This window comes from Pseudochaenichthys georgianus, chromosome 22, assembly GCF_902827115.2.
Source record: "Pseudochaenichthys georgianus chromosome 22, fPseGeo1.2, whole genome shotgun sequence".
NCBI classification, from domain to species: Eukaryota; Metazoa; Chordata; class Actinopteri; order Perciformes; family Channichthyidae; genus Pseudochaenichthys; species Pseudochaenichthys georgianus.
This window is the reverse complement of record NC_047524.1, coordinates 32,989,547-33,005,517: the sequence shown is the minus strand read 5'-3', so window position 1 is coordinate 33,005,517 and position 15,971 is coordinate 32,989,547. Positions and strand designations below refer to the sequence as shown.

Genomic DNA, 15,971 nt, shown 5'->3' with positions numbered 1-15,971 from the left:
TTATGTCTGTTTTATTTTTGAAGTTTCTCAATCTTTGTCATATCTGTTTTTACTTCCTGTCTTTGTTTATTTTCCGATTTAAATTATGTGTCCTCTTCCATAGAGTTGTGCAGGGAGGACATATTTTGGAGGAATTTTAAGTAGTGCAAAGGCTCAGGTGACAAAAAGCTATGGAATTTGGGGAATTTTGGAGAAAAAGAGATCTGGCAAACACTTATACTTATAGGTGTTGATCATAAGTATAATCACATATATTAACACCACTTTTTGGATGTTTGAAGAATTAATGCAAAGGCAAAAGTGAAAAAGCTAACGTTAGGCTAGAAACGAACTACATAAACATCACATTAAGCAATGCTAAGCTAAAGGTGGCTAATGTCAACCGCCATTTTTAAGACACATAGAAGCTTAGACATTCACCAGTGGGGTATAACTGATGTATTTTATGTCGTAAATCAAAACTTGAATATATCTTAATCTTGTGTGAACCACAAACATAATTTCAGGCTTCTAAACAAAAACATGACAAGGGAACCAGGGAACCTGAAGAATGAGAATCAGAATACCTTTATTAGTCCCACAGAGGGGACATTTGCATCATGACAGCAGGAAAGCAGACAGCTTAATGTTACATATGTTAAAAAGAAGTACTAAGTTATGATATAATAAAAAATATAATACAAATAAAAAGTAAAAAATAAATAAATAAATAAAACTTTTCAAAATGCAAATCCTGTAACAGTTCTTAGGATTTAGCAGCCAGGTATATATTACATAGTTATTAATGGCATGTATATAATAATGTATATATTGTACATATTGCACATATTGCACATAGTTTGATGGTATTTAACAGCAGCAAATTACACAATTTAAAAATACAAAATGCAAAAAACACACCTTGTAACAATTCTAAGGATTTAGCAGCCAGGTATAAATTACACAGTAATTAACGGCATATATATATATTGCACATATTGCACATAGTTGATTGGTATAGTCTGTGTTGTGGTGTGTGTAGGGGAGGGGGGGTCTACTAGGGGCTGTGCTGGTTGTACAGTCTGACCGCTGCAGGAAGGAAGGACCTGCGGTATCTCTCCGCGAGACAGCGGGGGTGCAGCAGCCTGTCGCTGAAGGAGCTTCACAGTGAGGAAAGGGTGTCCTGGAGGAGGTGGGACATATTTCACAATCTCAATGTTCGCTCCCTGGATGTTCACTGGTGTCGGGGGGAGTGTTGGCGCCGTCTGAATCCACACCAGCTCCTTGGTCTTCACTGCGTTGAGCTGGAGGTGGTTCCTCTGGCACCAGAAGGTGAAGTCCTGCGTCAGCTCCCTGTCGTCCTCATTGGAGATGAGGAGAACGATGGCGGAGTCGTCAGAGAACTTTTGCAGGTGACGGGTTGCAGTGTTGTGGGTGAAGTCTGCAGTGTAGAGGGTGAAGAGAAACGGTGCCAGCACCGTCCCCTGGGGGCCCCCCGTGGTAGCACTGACTTATTTCTGGCTTTTAGGACTAATTCCTACACCATTCTATTAATTCCAACTGTTCCCCATTAGCTCTGTAACCACCTGACCTCATTCTCCCCTGCACTCTATACCATAATCTGTTCAGATCCGATAGGTCCTGGTTTCTCTCAGTCATTGACAGATTCCTGAATGTCATGTATCAGAAAGTTCTGTTGAACGTAAAAATATTAAGCTCTAACCTTGTGTCAATTATTGTGCTGCATACTCATGCTCAGTAAGTCACGCACACTTAAGCAAGCAATCAAATAAAATCTCTAAATGATCTGATGGAATGTATCCTATACTGAGTTTCACAAAGAAGTGCTCAGAATGCTGTTTCACTGGCTCGTTAAAGTCAAACTGTATAACCTTTGCTTTATCACTTTTGCTCCGAATGGTAAACAAGCACATTCAATTTCAGTGCATTTCCCAAACATATTTTTGTGTTGGCTTTTCACATTGTTTCAGTCAGCAATCCTTGAAGACTTGTCTTATCCAACTATGTACCTGCTCTGACAGGAAGTGATATGAGATCACATGGTATTCTGCTTTGATTTCTTATTTGACTTTTGTGATAAAACAGCGAATGTATATTATTATATGTTTAGCTGACATTAGTTTATATTAGTCACAAGAAACTGGTCATATTAGAACAAATACAACTCAAGTGTATTTAGTTGAGCAAGGATGCTTTTCATTGCTAATGAATTCAATCTTTAAATGTTAAACATTTTTTTCAAATGTTACACGGTCTTGCTTTAAAGAACTGTAGCTGACATGACTATAACTGGATTTAGTATATTTTCCTTTATCCTTTTCTGTTCTGGACAGATGCCAGATGAGTGTTCTATCTTCCTTGAACTTTCTGAGGGCAAGCTAAAACTATTAAGCAACAATACAGCTAGCTTGCATGATAATGTAGGCTTACTACACATTTCGCAAAGTCAGATGTTAGCATTAGCTTCAAGCTGATTAACATTCAACAAGTCCTCAAACTCATACGACCAAATAGGTTGATTGTTCATCAGCTTATAATCACGTTTTAAAGTTATTGACCTCTAGTGCTCCCATTGACTGCAAACGCTCCGGTGGGTCGTATATTCACAAATAACCCTCTCTGGAAAATCCTAAATTGTAGGATAGTTTGGCCATTAAAATGCTTTTTGATTACATTTCTAGCGAGAAGTGTATATTGTACTTTTAGAATCTACGTCCAGTGGATGTGTAGGATCTATAGTTTGATAGATATTACGAAGATTATTTGAGGTCTCGCCAGGAGAACGTGTATATACTACGTCTTTCCCCCCCTTAATTTATATTGAAGGTAGCGTCCATGTAAAGTTGGCGTCAACCCTCACGTGGTGAAAACAGTATTTCCGGTTTCAAGGTTTTCATAATAAAACCGGAAGTATTCCCCTCACTGTCAAATTATTTTACAGTGATATCTGCAGTACTCCTCCACTAAACAACATCACTTTATCCTTGTTAATTACACAACATTAATTGTTTTAAATTGTGTACAATGCTTTTGTGTTTTCGATTCTGAGAGACACATTCATTTTTTCAGAGGTTTTGATAGGCTAAAACATCTAACTACCCATAATCCTCAGCTATTGTTCAAGCTCGGTGATTGGATGTTTTAGCCGCAATGCACGTTGGGATATGGTGTTTATGTGATATGAAATCCGAAAACATTTAAATAAAAAAAGAAAATAATACTTTATTCCGTGTGTACTTGCTTTTCTCGTTGAAAGTCATCACATAAAGGCATTGTAATACACGGTTCGGCTGCATTACATATTACACATCTGCCGTAGTTCTTTATTTATAGAGCCCTGATTAGAAGACTTCCGGACAAACTGGAAGAACTGCCACCGAAACTGAATACGTGACGTGGATCATAAATATATCAGCAATTAAACAACATCTTCAATTTCTTTTCACACAATACGTCTCCTTGCAGTATCAACACTAATTCGGCTGACTTTTACATTTGATACAATTGGTAGATAGGCTATATTTACACCATAACGGTGCACAGCTGATAGAAAGGGACTTGTAGTTTTTAAAGATATTACTGATTTTCTTTGAATATAAGAATGTAAATACTGAGTTGAGAGAATAGTCAGGGGTTTTGGGTGACGGGAGCAGAGTTGGGTGTAACGCGTTACTGTAATAATATTACTTTTGTCGGTAACGGAGTAATGTAACGCGTTACTTTTATAATTCAGTAATCACACTACAGTTACTAACATTGCCCGATACGTGTTACTTTGTTACTGTTATAAAATCAGTAATCACACTACAGTTAGCCTACTAACATACAGAATTACTAGATTCTCCCTTTGACAGACAAGAGGGATTTCCGCTGCAGGTTTATATTTACATAACATTTGCGCGACTTGCGCGTCCACATGCAGTGCATAAACATGGCTGAGTCAACAGCGATAACTTTCTTTTGAGTTCGTCCAAAGAAAGGACAGGAATGTGACGGTGAGGTGCAAACTGTGTCCAGGCCAGAAGCTTTTATCCACTGCTGCAAACACAACGTCAAACCTCAACAAGCACCTGCAAAGACAACATGCTAACGTGAAGCTAATAGCTAAGGAGGACCTCCGAATCCAGAGTGAGGATGTCGAGTAAAGTAACGAGTAACACTGTAGGTGCGCCGCATTTGCGCTTCAGATGAGGCTCCCTCTGCAAAATGAAGCACCCTCCGCAGTCTGTGTGATCTGCCTGTAGGGAGGGGTGGCCCTGCAAGTAAAGTAACAAGTTGTAGAGAGTAATGAAGTAAAGTAATATATTACTTTTTTTTTTTTTAAAGTAATATGTAACATGTAATATATTACTTTTTTTTAGTAACGACCCCATCTCTGGACGGGAGACACATCTATGGAATCAGAATTTCAATAGTTTACCGTTAAATTACGGATATACCTTTCTGTCTGTGATGTTTTACAAATCAGATATTAATGTGTAGAATGAGGGGTTACGTATGGTAACCCTTGTAATATAAGCACAGGCGGAGCCCTCTACTGGACTCTATGGGTACTACCTTATCATGCAAGCATTCACCTACTGAGATTTCTATAGGCGTAGCCGGCCCCGGGGTGGGGTGCATCTCACCGTATAAAAGGAGGCCTCGCCTCCTGACTGCCATCCTACACCTTTTTTAAGCAAGCGGTATAGGACAGATAGTGCCCCGAGTAGAGGGCCCCGATGTATACACGCGCTGTCGTCCAACAACACCGTTCCACCTCACTGTCCCTGACCGGCTTTAGCAGCCGATGCGCCTCACTCACCTCTCCCTTGGTTGTAACCGTAGAGAAGTCTGGGCTGCGGCTGACAGAGCACACCCTGACGCGCTTACCTCACAAAAAGTGTGCCCGGAAATAGTGCTAAGGGCTCCCTCCTGTCCGCCTATAGGTAGACAGAAACAGTCCCCAGCCCTGTATGGGTTCACTATGCACCACCTCTCCCGAGTCCCTAAGGAGCACGGAGAGAGCACAAGTGCCCCCATGTCCCCCACACTCAGACACTGACCCCATGCAGAGTGTGTGCAGACTATAGTGTGGAGGGCTCTTCCCCCTGCCCCCAGACAGGTGAGGCGAGCCCTCCAGCCCGTAAGGGCCCAGTGCGCACTACGTTCCCCTCACGACCCTCCAGGGATCCGTAAAAAAATGTAAGCGGTACATTTCCGGAAAGTTTCCATGGGAAGTTAAGCCGGCGAATTTTGGAAATAGTTAATGCAAAATTAAACAAAAAACATGACATTTCAACATTTTTTTTTTTTTTTTAAGTAGAAGTTTTAATTATTTTATTGAACAATTATGTGTTTCATTGAAGAACGAAAACAGGAATGTTGAGTTCAATATTAATCATCCCCCCCATTATAAAATGAACAAACATAAAACAAATAGCCATGCAGTAAGCAGTGTGCTAAGGCATGGATATTCAAGAGTACTTGAATGGCATCTGTTTGTTTTAGTCAAGATTATGCTAAAATATACTTTCCCTAACTATATTTAAGTTCCCTATGAAGAGCCAACCTTCCATTTTGAAAATTCCCAGTTTATTCCCATAAATTCCCGTTAATTCCCATGGAACGTTTCCATCTTTGAAAATTCCCGGAATTTTGCAAACCTACCCACAGCCCCCCCCCCCACTCCTCACCACTCCTGTGTTGCCCCAGCAAGCACAGACGAGGAGAAAGAGCCAGACATATCCAAGAGATAACACTTTATGAAGGGGCCTGGCGTTGACCAAGACGCCGTCGTGCATATGTCCTCCACACTCACACCGTTGAATAAAGCTGTTGACGCAGCCACAGCCCGTGTGGAGTGTGCACGGACCCCCGCGGGCAGGCTCTCCCCGCCTGTCCGTGGGCGTGTGCAATACCTTCGCAGAGCCAGCCTGACAGGCGTTTCTTGGACAGAGCTTGTCCAGTTACCCTGCCCCCGAAGCACACAGACAGCTGTTGAGTGCGTCTAAAGGCAGCCGTGCGCTCCACATAACATGCTAGCGCCCACCGGGCAGAGGAGGTGTAATTTAGCTTCCCTGGCCCCACCATGGGGGGGGGAAGACTAACACCCCCTAACTGAATAGCCCTCGACCTGAACGCACTCTTTAGGCTCTTGGGCACAAAGGACGGGTTCGGTCTGAGTGTCGCCCCGCTCCGGTCACCCCGAATCAGTAAACAGCTCGGGTGCACCGACAGAGCGGTTAGCTCGGACACTCTCTTGGCTGACGTTAAGGCAAGAAACAAAGCTGTCTTCCACGACAGTGTTTTCAGGGAGGAGAGCTCCAGAGGCTCAAATGGTTCTGTGACCAGAGCCTCGAGCACTAGGGGCAGGTCCCACTGTGGGCTGGAGGCGTGCACTACTGGGCGCAGCCTCCTGACCCCCTGTAAAAACCGCAACATCAGTGAATGAGAAAAGGCTGACCTGCCATCAAATCCCTCATGGCAGGACGAGATGGCTGCTGCATACACTTTACAGTCGAATGAGCAAGCCCTCTGTCCCCCAGTAACTGTAAGAAGGATAAAATAGAGCCCAACTCACAAGATAGGGGCTCTATTCTCCGCTCCTCACACCATCGCTGGAATCCCAGCCACTTCGGCCTGTAACAGGCTGTGGTGGATCCAGCTCTAGCTGCGTGGATTGAATAACGCTGTCAGACAATCCACCCTGTCTCAACCTGTCCCTCTCAGGAGCCAAACCTGGAGAGGACGGCCCAGAGTGGGTAACGCCCCGATTGCACCTGCCTCTTGAGACATCGCCCCCCAGAACTGGGGAAGTGCCCAGGGCTGGCCCACCTTCATCTTTGTCATCTCTGAGTACCACGGATCCCCGACATGATCCGGTGCTACTAGGATGACTGCCAGACGTTCTCGCCTCACTCTCCTTAAATAATCTCCATAATATCTATCAAACTATAGATTCTACACATCCACTGGACTAGTGTTAATTTCGTTGACTAAAACTATGACGAAATATGTTCGTCAACGACCTTTTTTTCCATGACGAAAACGAGACGATGACGAGACGGCACCGACGGCAGTAAACAATAACTGTAACGAAATCATCATACAATATCGTTGACGAAAAGTGACGAGACGAAAATGTAGTTTACTAAATAAAAACTATGACAAAATCTCTCTTTACTTTCGTTGACGAAAAATGAGGAGACGAAATATTATCAAAGATAACGTTAAATCTCTGATAGTCAGTTTTTCTCCCAGCAGTTCCATTTCCGGTGCTGCGGCAGAGCAGCAGCTGTTTCTGTGCTGCGTGCGGCGGTACATTTGAATTACATCGGGCAACGGCTCACTCATGGTCTAACTAACCTTATTCAACAGAAAATAAAATGGCAACAACAGGGCTTAGGAGCAGTGGTCGCGTTAACCGAATACCCCCCCGTCAGCGCGAGTGAGTGATACATTGTGCACTCGACGGATAATAATGGATTATGACGGAAATGTTACGATCCGTCAAAATGACTGACAACGAAAAAGTCTAAAGCCACCACTGCTTGGGAGAAAGAAACTATGTGATATTTGGGCCCATTTTCGATACAATGAGGCGGAGAAAAAAAGCGAATGCATTGTTTTATCAGAAGGGAAGCAATGTGGCAAAACAGCTGGTAAAAACACCACAAACCTGACCAGATACTCTCTGCAAAGCTGCTTTCTTAATCGTTCAACCTGTGTTTTTCATCAAATAAGGATAAGATAATCTTATTTATTTATATACTAAAATGAAAAATAGTTGGTTTTGGCTAGACTAGTTTGACTGAAATGTTCTATATAATCTGATGACTAAAAAAGACTCAACAGTTTTCATTGACAAAAAGTAGACTAAAATAATTAGTTTTCTTTGACTAAAATAAGACTAAAATGCTCAGACTTTTAGTCGACTAAATCTTGACTAAAATGTTTACTGTTTTAGTCGACTAAAATAAGACTAAAATGCTCAGACTTTTAGTCGACTAAAACTTGACTAAATAAAAACAGGATGAAGGTGACTAAATATGACTAAAACTAAAAAGGAAATTTAACACAGGACTAAGACTAAAACTAAATTAAAAAATAGCTGACGAAATTAACACTACACTGGACGTAGATTCTAAAAGTACAACAGCCCAGGAGACAAACATGTACCGGAAGCGTCACATCCCTGTCGATCTCAAAGGCTTCAGGGAAAACAAAAACATCAGTTGCTGTTAGTAGAAGTCACTTCAAGATAGAACATGTAATTAACTGAAGTGTCATCACCATTCTATCTGCAAGACATCTAGCCTTGAAAGCATTAGAAAACGGTAAAGACCACAGCAACAAAGACACATAATGACCGGTTGTTACATTGATTTTGAGATGTGACTCATTAATTAAAGCAGTGGTTCCCAACCTTTTTTCCCAAGAGCCCCCCCCAAATGACTCCTGTTGGAAGTCAATCGAACTGCACACACACATCCTCAGGTGGGAACCTCCAGGATTGTGGTCGAATATCTTTTTCAACAAAGTGAAATGACCCGGAAGTCTCTAGGTGCCAGCCATGCTAGGAGCTGTTAGAATCCTTTATATGATAGGAAAGGAGCCAAAATGCTTCCTTTGCTATCTCCTCTAGCATAGTATACACTGGACCATCCTTTAGGAAAGGAAAGGAGATAATGCTGTCCAGAGGTGGGAGTAAGTCCTACATGTGCAAGTCATGAGCAAGTCTCAAGTCTTGACCTACAAGTATCAAGCAAGTCCCAAGTCACTGTGGTGAGAGTCAAGCAACCAAGTCAAGTCAGTGTGCGAAAAAGTACACGTCCCACCGTCCAGGACGTGTTATTTACACGTCCTGGACGTGTAGATCTTTCAATTGACTTGTCCGGCGGACAAGTGACGGTTTTCACCCCGATTTATTGACAAATTATTGATAAATTCAGTTTACAAAAGGAAGAACTCATTCGCAAATTGTACGTGTCCGCCATTGTTCGTTTAGAAATGTTAGTTTCGGTTCTGCTTGTCGATTCCTAAGGAAATGCATCTCGCCGCTTTCTGTACAGTACAGGGGGCTCCGTATCAGCTGATCGCTGCATCTCAGTCAGTCAGTCAGTCATGAGTAAAGTCAGCGTTTTAGCTCCTGTGTTGTTAATATTGACCACCATTTCCTTTATGAAGTGAAGCAGCCTCCCTGTCTGTGTCCTCACGCTGTCCTCACATCCCCGGACCCCCAGACTCGGAGGAGCGCAGGGATGTCAGTATTGTTTATGAAGCAGGGTATAGAAAGTACATTATTGAAATGAAAATACTATTTATTTACTTTTACAAACAGTGAGCAGCTGGGCAGCTGCAGCATGTGTATTGCAGGACATGTGTAAGCGTGCAAGCGTCTTTGAGTTGTAGAAAAGCGCTAGGCCTATAGGCTATAATATAATATATTATTATTATTATTATTAGGTTATGTATGTCCTATGTGTTGGACATGTGTGGTTGGACTCTGTCTCACAGGCAGGTTGCAGTGTAACATCAGAGGACACTGGGCCAATTGTACATTCTCAAACTGCACCACTTCGAACTAACTAAACAATGCAGAGATTATTTTTATATAATTGTATTCAATAACCGTAAGAAATTAAACAGTATGAAGTGATTTGTAAATAGGAATACAGATTTGACTTAATGTTTTCATAAATATATTTTTCTCCCAGTTTGTCATGGGACTTATTTTTACCCTCTCAAAGAACCGGAATCGAGAACCGAAAATAACCGGAATTTTGAAATTGCTTCAGTTTATCATCATAACAGATAAAAAAGTTCAGATTCATTTTAAAATAAATCAAAGAATGATGCACTTCTACAAACAAAAACAACATAATTAAAACATTTAAACAAACTACTAAAAGTAGTTTACATTATTCAAAAGTTTACAGTAACTTCTGATAATAACACAGGGGAAATAAACGAGGCATCTCTTTTCCTCTCTCTCTCTCCCCCTCCTGACAGCCCGTCAGTATCAGGGTTAGTCAAAATGAATCCCTTGGTGGTTCTAGTGTTCATTTACCGTGTTGTCTTCTCTTTGCTTAATCGATTTGAAACCAGGTCTAACGTAGCTTAAACTTAACGTTAGCTTTCTAGCTAACACAACACATGCATGTAGCCTACCTTTCTCTGTGGGTTTTTTTGTAGTGATTAATGAAGTGGGATGTTGTGGTGGTCGTGTCACTGATCTTTATGCTGCAGACCCTGTATACCGCTGTTCTCTTCTTTTTTGCGTTATCGACAACATAATCCTTGAATCCAAACTTGACTATTTGTGGAGTAACGCTAGCCGCTGCCATGTTAACTGAGACTCCTGCCGTCTAGTTGGTTGCCAGGTTTGCGCGCATGGCGCTATAATCAACCAATCACATTTAGAAAAAACTAAACGTAATATCTCACAACAAAAACTAGCGCAAATATGTATTCAAGTCATCTGTCTCAAGCTTAAGTCAAGTCTCAAGTCGTGAATACCAAGTCAAAGTCAAGTCAAGTCTTTTATCAATGTTAGTCAAGCAAAAAATATGCGACTCGAGTCAAGTCATAATTTCATTTAATTTCAAACCTTTATTTAACGAGATTGGTCCCATGGAGATCATAGATCTCTTTTTCAAGGGAGACCTGCAGCATATAGGTTCCACATGAAACATAAAACAATAAAGGACATCATACATTATATTTACAGGATACATTTACATAGTTATAGACATTTACGAGTGCCCATAGTATCAACGAGCATTTCATTTAGCCTAGCTTTAAAGACATGCAGAGGAATGAGATTGCTCAGTTTAAATTATTGCTGAAGATTGTTCCGAGCAACTGGAGCTGCGCACATAACAGCTGTCTTACCTAAGACAGTCCTTGCTCTTGGCACATCTAACAATACTACATCATGCGATCTCAGACAATAGCTGCTTGCAACTCTCTGTGTTATCAGAGAGCAGATGCCTTGGCATGCAGGGTACGGTGATGAGTAAGTGCTTTACAATTTGTGACAAATCTCAGTGCGCTGTGATAGGCGGCATCTAACTTGTTCAGGCAATAGGCAGGTGCATTCATATAGGTTTAATCGGCATATTATGCACAAAAGCTTCAGTGTAGGTGTTGGCAATCCCGAGCTCCTCCAACAAAGCAACATAAAGATATAAAAAGTAAAATACACAAATAGTTCTAGAAAGGTTTTAATAAACACAGGCTTTCTTACCATATCAACCTCAGAGATGCTGTCTAAGCTCTCCACCTGAACGTCCACTCCCACAGGGATGGCAGGTCCTGCAACACAAAGAGCAGAAGATTAGAACATTGGGCCACCTTCTCCCACTCAGATCACAGTGGAGTGCTTTAGACATTTCATTTCCTTCCAATAAAACCTGACCGCAGCAAGCAGGTGATGGCTCTTTTCAATAAATCTTCAATAGGATATGAAAGTCTGCCTGATATTCAGTTGCTCTTTGTCAAATGTCTCAAACATTTTTCTTACTTTCTCTACATTAAGATGAGGAGGTGAAGGATATAAATTAATTCCTATTTACTCAAATATATGCAGGGACATTTAGTCTCTGCTTTTGTCCTATGTTAGGATTAGCAGCTATTATACAGCAGCCAGGGAGAAGTGTGGGGTTTCATTCTGGGACTTGAACCGACAAACCTCTGGTTCTCATGCCAATTTCCAAGAGACTAAGCTACACTCAAGACATTCAGTGATATTATCTAATCATAGAACCACCTTTACTTTTCTTTATCGATATGATTCCTAATTGCTGAATTAAAATGTTTTAAACAGCAGGGGATACATTCCGTCATCGTGTTTTTGTATATATGAGAGATTCATTCAATCAATCAATCAATCAATCAATCAATCAATCAATCAATCAATCAATCAATCAATCAATCAATCAATCAATCAATGTTTATTTATATAGCCCAATATCACAAATGTTACATTTGTCTCAGTGGTCTTCACAGTTTGTACAGAATATCAGTATGACAATACGACACCCTCTGTCCTTAGACCCTCACATCGTACAAGGAAAAACTTCCAAAGAAACTGCACAGAGAGTCAGGCAGGACCACAGAGACAGGTTCAGCCACGACTCGAAATCCAGCACTCAGGATCCAGGACTCAGGATTGAAGACCACAGATTCAAAATGTTTGCTGAATAATAAAATATGTATTTAGAGCATAATATTTGATAGTGTTTTACTAACTGCATTTCATTCTGCTTTACTGTAACAGGATTCATGTAAATGATTAATATCCATTTACCATCTCTGTCATGACATAAGGATAGGAATGGCATTATACCCATTACACACCCTGACCCTGTCACATATCTGCAGTCGGCATGTACCAAGCCCCCAGGAAGTGCGCCGGACTCAGTGAAAATATTCGTGGTGGCAAAACGGCGGTACTACACTTCCGGTTGGTTGCCAGGCCCGGAAACACTTTTTCCCATTGACTTACATTGGGAAAGAGTGGTCTGTAAATCGTTGGATAATTTTTTTTAAACTAAATAAACTACCCAGTATGAACACTTGTATAGCCCTTATTAAAAACATTCATTCCTCAAGTTGTAAAAATGTGCTAATAACGTTATTCTGAGAGTTATTTCCCTCGGCATTATGAACGCGCATCTAACCCACGGGACCGCGCTGCCCGGCACGTTCATGTTACGTGTTCTGCACTACATGCGTTTCTCTTTACCCATGGATGCACAATAACAACGGACCCATATCGTCTTACTGCCATCCCACGGAGCTGTAATAATGGATATATTGCACATGTTTGCTGTAATTCATCATTTGTAAAATAGTATACTACATGATGGGCTGTATGATTAAATCTTGTACCGTAAATGTTGTATTGAATAAAGTTAATATTACCGACGTTAGATTAACGTCCCTGTAGTTTATTATTGCACTAAGAAGCGTATTGCACTGTGTTTGTATATATACAGTGCAATAATTATTTCATGCTAAATTAAGCTCTGTTGGATATCACTAGATCCTGTTACAACGTAATATAAGTACATAACGATTGATGTGTACATTAGCATCATTACTAGCTAGCCGCTAACTGCCGCCTCGTTAATATCAAATCCATGATAACAACAATCCATTACGATGCTGTCATGAACGCGCGGTGCTGTTACGTGTACGCAAATTCATGTGCTTGATATGAACGAGCATTTTGGTTAAAGTTGCGCATGCGCTATGAGCGCACATACGGGTACTTCTCAGGCATGCTGGGTAATCTGTGACGTTTCACTCTCTCAAAAGTTGGGCCATTTTATCATAGTTAATGAGCAACTCTCATAGGAATGAATGAGGCCCCGCCTCCCACGCTGTATCCAGTTCTCCTCCAGGCGGCTGAAGCGCTGGGTGACCGAGGAGATCGACCCAAAGAGCCCCTCCGTGGACACACGGTCTTTCTTAGATAGGGCAGTGAGTCCCAACCACACGTGACGAGGAAATCACCCGCCCTGCTGCAGCGGCCACGCCATGAATCAGATTGTTCATCTGACCTATCGCGCGGTCCGGTTAATCGCTCTCGTCTTGAGACAGGAGGGCGGGGGCGACTGTCTGAGGGGTGATCAGGGAGACGCCCAACACGCCGAGATTATTCCATCTGCGTACCGAGCTTGAACATCTTGTCCAGATATTCTAGTGTGTCTCGGTCCCGGAGCAGCGGGGGCAGGGGTCGCTTACCCTCCGCCCAACCAGACGCCCGTGGAAGCAGATGGGCCGCCAGGCTCTCATCAAGGGGGGGCACACCCGAACACGCTGTGTCCGAGCGGCCCTCCACCTTGATGATGCCTTCCATAGCGGCTACTGGGGCCTTCGTTTTAATTGGCTGCTGCCATGTCGCCTCCACACACCGCCATATATCAGGCAGCTGGGGCGAAACGAAGGTCGGCTGCGCTGGATGCACCGGGCCGTAAAACCCCTATCTCAGGCGGCTTACAGGCCTCGGTGGCAGCGGTGGGCCTACACGCTCCGCCACCAGGGTCATCACCGCTGGGAAATCCATCCGCGCAGACCTGAGAGTCGGACCTCCAGACACCGAGGCGTCCTCGTCCTCCTCCTCCGGAAATGGTGGTTGACTGGCCCCACGGAAGGGAGAACCGGAACGGCACTTCCTCCTCTCCTGAATCGCCCATCTCGACGACGTCGAGCTCCGAATCCTCCACCTCCTCCTGCGGGGCCTCCGCCGACAGGAAATGCTGCCCACGATGTTCACGCGTGAGCCGAGGAAGCATCTGGCAGGCTGAGCATGCCGGCGTCGGGCCCATACCGCTCACAACGTGGTCAGGCCCCATACACAAAAAACAGCAGGGGTGTGGATCCGCCCCCGCGATCAGGTTTGGACATTTCGGGCAGGTCCTGTGGTCACGAACTGACTCCATTACTCTCTATTTTTCGTCTTTTTAAGCTCCGTGAAAACACTCCCGCTGCTGAAGAGAAAAGGATGATAGTCAGGAGGCGAGGCCTCCTTTTATACGGTGTGATGTGCGCGCATTCAGGTAGGCCTGCCCAAGGCCGGCTACGTCTATAGAAGTCTCAGTGGGAGAATGCGCGCAGGGTAAGGTAGTACCCATAGAGTCCAGTAGAGGGCGGAGCCTGTGAGAGATATAACTGGAATCGAACGCCCCCCAAGAACTACACATGCTGGCTATTGTGTTTTTCGCAAAATGTGCTATGGGACGTCTCTACTGAACGTTTTCGTTTTTCCCACAATTAGAAGTTGCCAGTTTTAAACACATTGGTGTTATCAAATGTAAAACATATAATTTCTAAATGTGTGAAAATCGATTGTGTCCATAATGCGCAGCATTAATATACCCACATGACAGCTCATTGTTACTTTGTAATTCTACTCCACGACAATTCAGAGGTTAACCTGGTATTTTAACTCCACTACATTTATTTGAGTTACTTTGCAGATTCTGATTAATTATGTGAAATATAAACAACCCTTAAATCAGCCTTTAGTTACACCTGAGTAAAATTCAGGTATAGGTGATTGTCAAGTGCCAACAATCAGGAGAGATATTTCATAGTTGGCGCGTCGAAAGGAGCCAGTTGAGGTGGTTCGGGCACCTAGTTAGGATGCCACCTGGGCACCTCCCGGAGGTGTTCCAGGCACGTCCAGCTGGGAAGAGACCAAGGGGTAGACCTAGGACCAGGTGGAGGGATTATATCTCTTCGCTGGCCTGGGAGCGCCTTGGGATCCCCCAGTCAGAGCTGGTTGATGTCGCCAGGGAAAAGAAAGTTTGGGGCTCTCTGCTGGAACTGCTACCCCCGCGACCCGACCACGGATAAGCGGGAGAAGATGGATGGATGGATGGATGCTTGAGAAGACTAAACATTTATCTGCAATTGACATGAATGGAAACGAGTAATAAAGTATATTCATTACTCGTTATTCTCTACTAATAGTTCATTAAAGACTGTATATTATGGCTATTTTGCACATCCCTTTCAAGATTTTCAAAGGTTTATTGACATCCAATCCAATCCAATCCACTTTATTTATATAGCACAGTTTAAAAACAGAGGGTTTGCCAAAGTGCTTTACAATGAACATAACATTATAATAAAATATAATATTACACGAATAGATAAAAAGCACACATAAGAAAAGATAAAAAAGCACACATAAGAATAAATACAAGGCACATAAAGGCTATGGACAGACAGTAAAAGCATACAAATAGGTATGACATAGGTCAGACTGACTGGTAAGTGAGGGAAAAGAGGTGGGTTTTTAGGCGGGACTTAAAAGCTTCAAGAGTGGGCGACAATTTAACATGAGGGGGCAAGTCGTTCCAGAGCCTGGGGGCTACCGATGAGAACGCTCGGTCTCCCCTGGTCTTTTTCTTTAACTAAAGGGAACAATCTATTTGACACAGCTGAAGCTCTGGCCTTCCTTAAAAACAAACTAA

General features: G+C 42.8%; 1 protein-coding gene across 1 annotated transcript in view; it reads right to left on the bottom strand.

Annotated features, from left to right (window-relative positions):
• Positions 1-15,971, bottom strand: part of gabrr2a (gamma-aminobutyric acid type A receptor subunit rho2a) — a 168,341-nt gene that overhangs the window by 102,199 nt on the left and 50,171 nt on the right. The window contains exon 3 of the mRNA XM_034110766.2: positions 11,231-11,298. Coding sequence (XP_033966657.1) covers positions 11,231-11,298 — 68 coding nt within the window. The remainder of the gene's footprint in view (positions 1-11,230; positions 11,299-15,971) is intronic.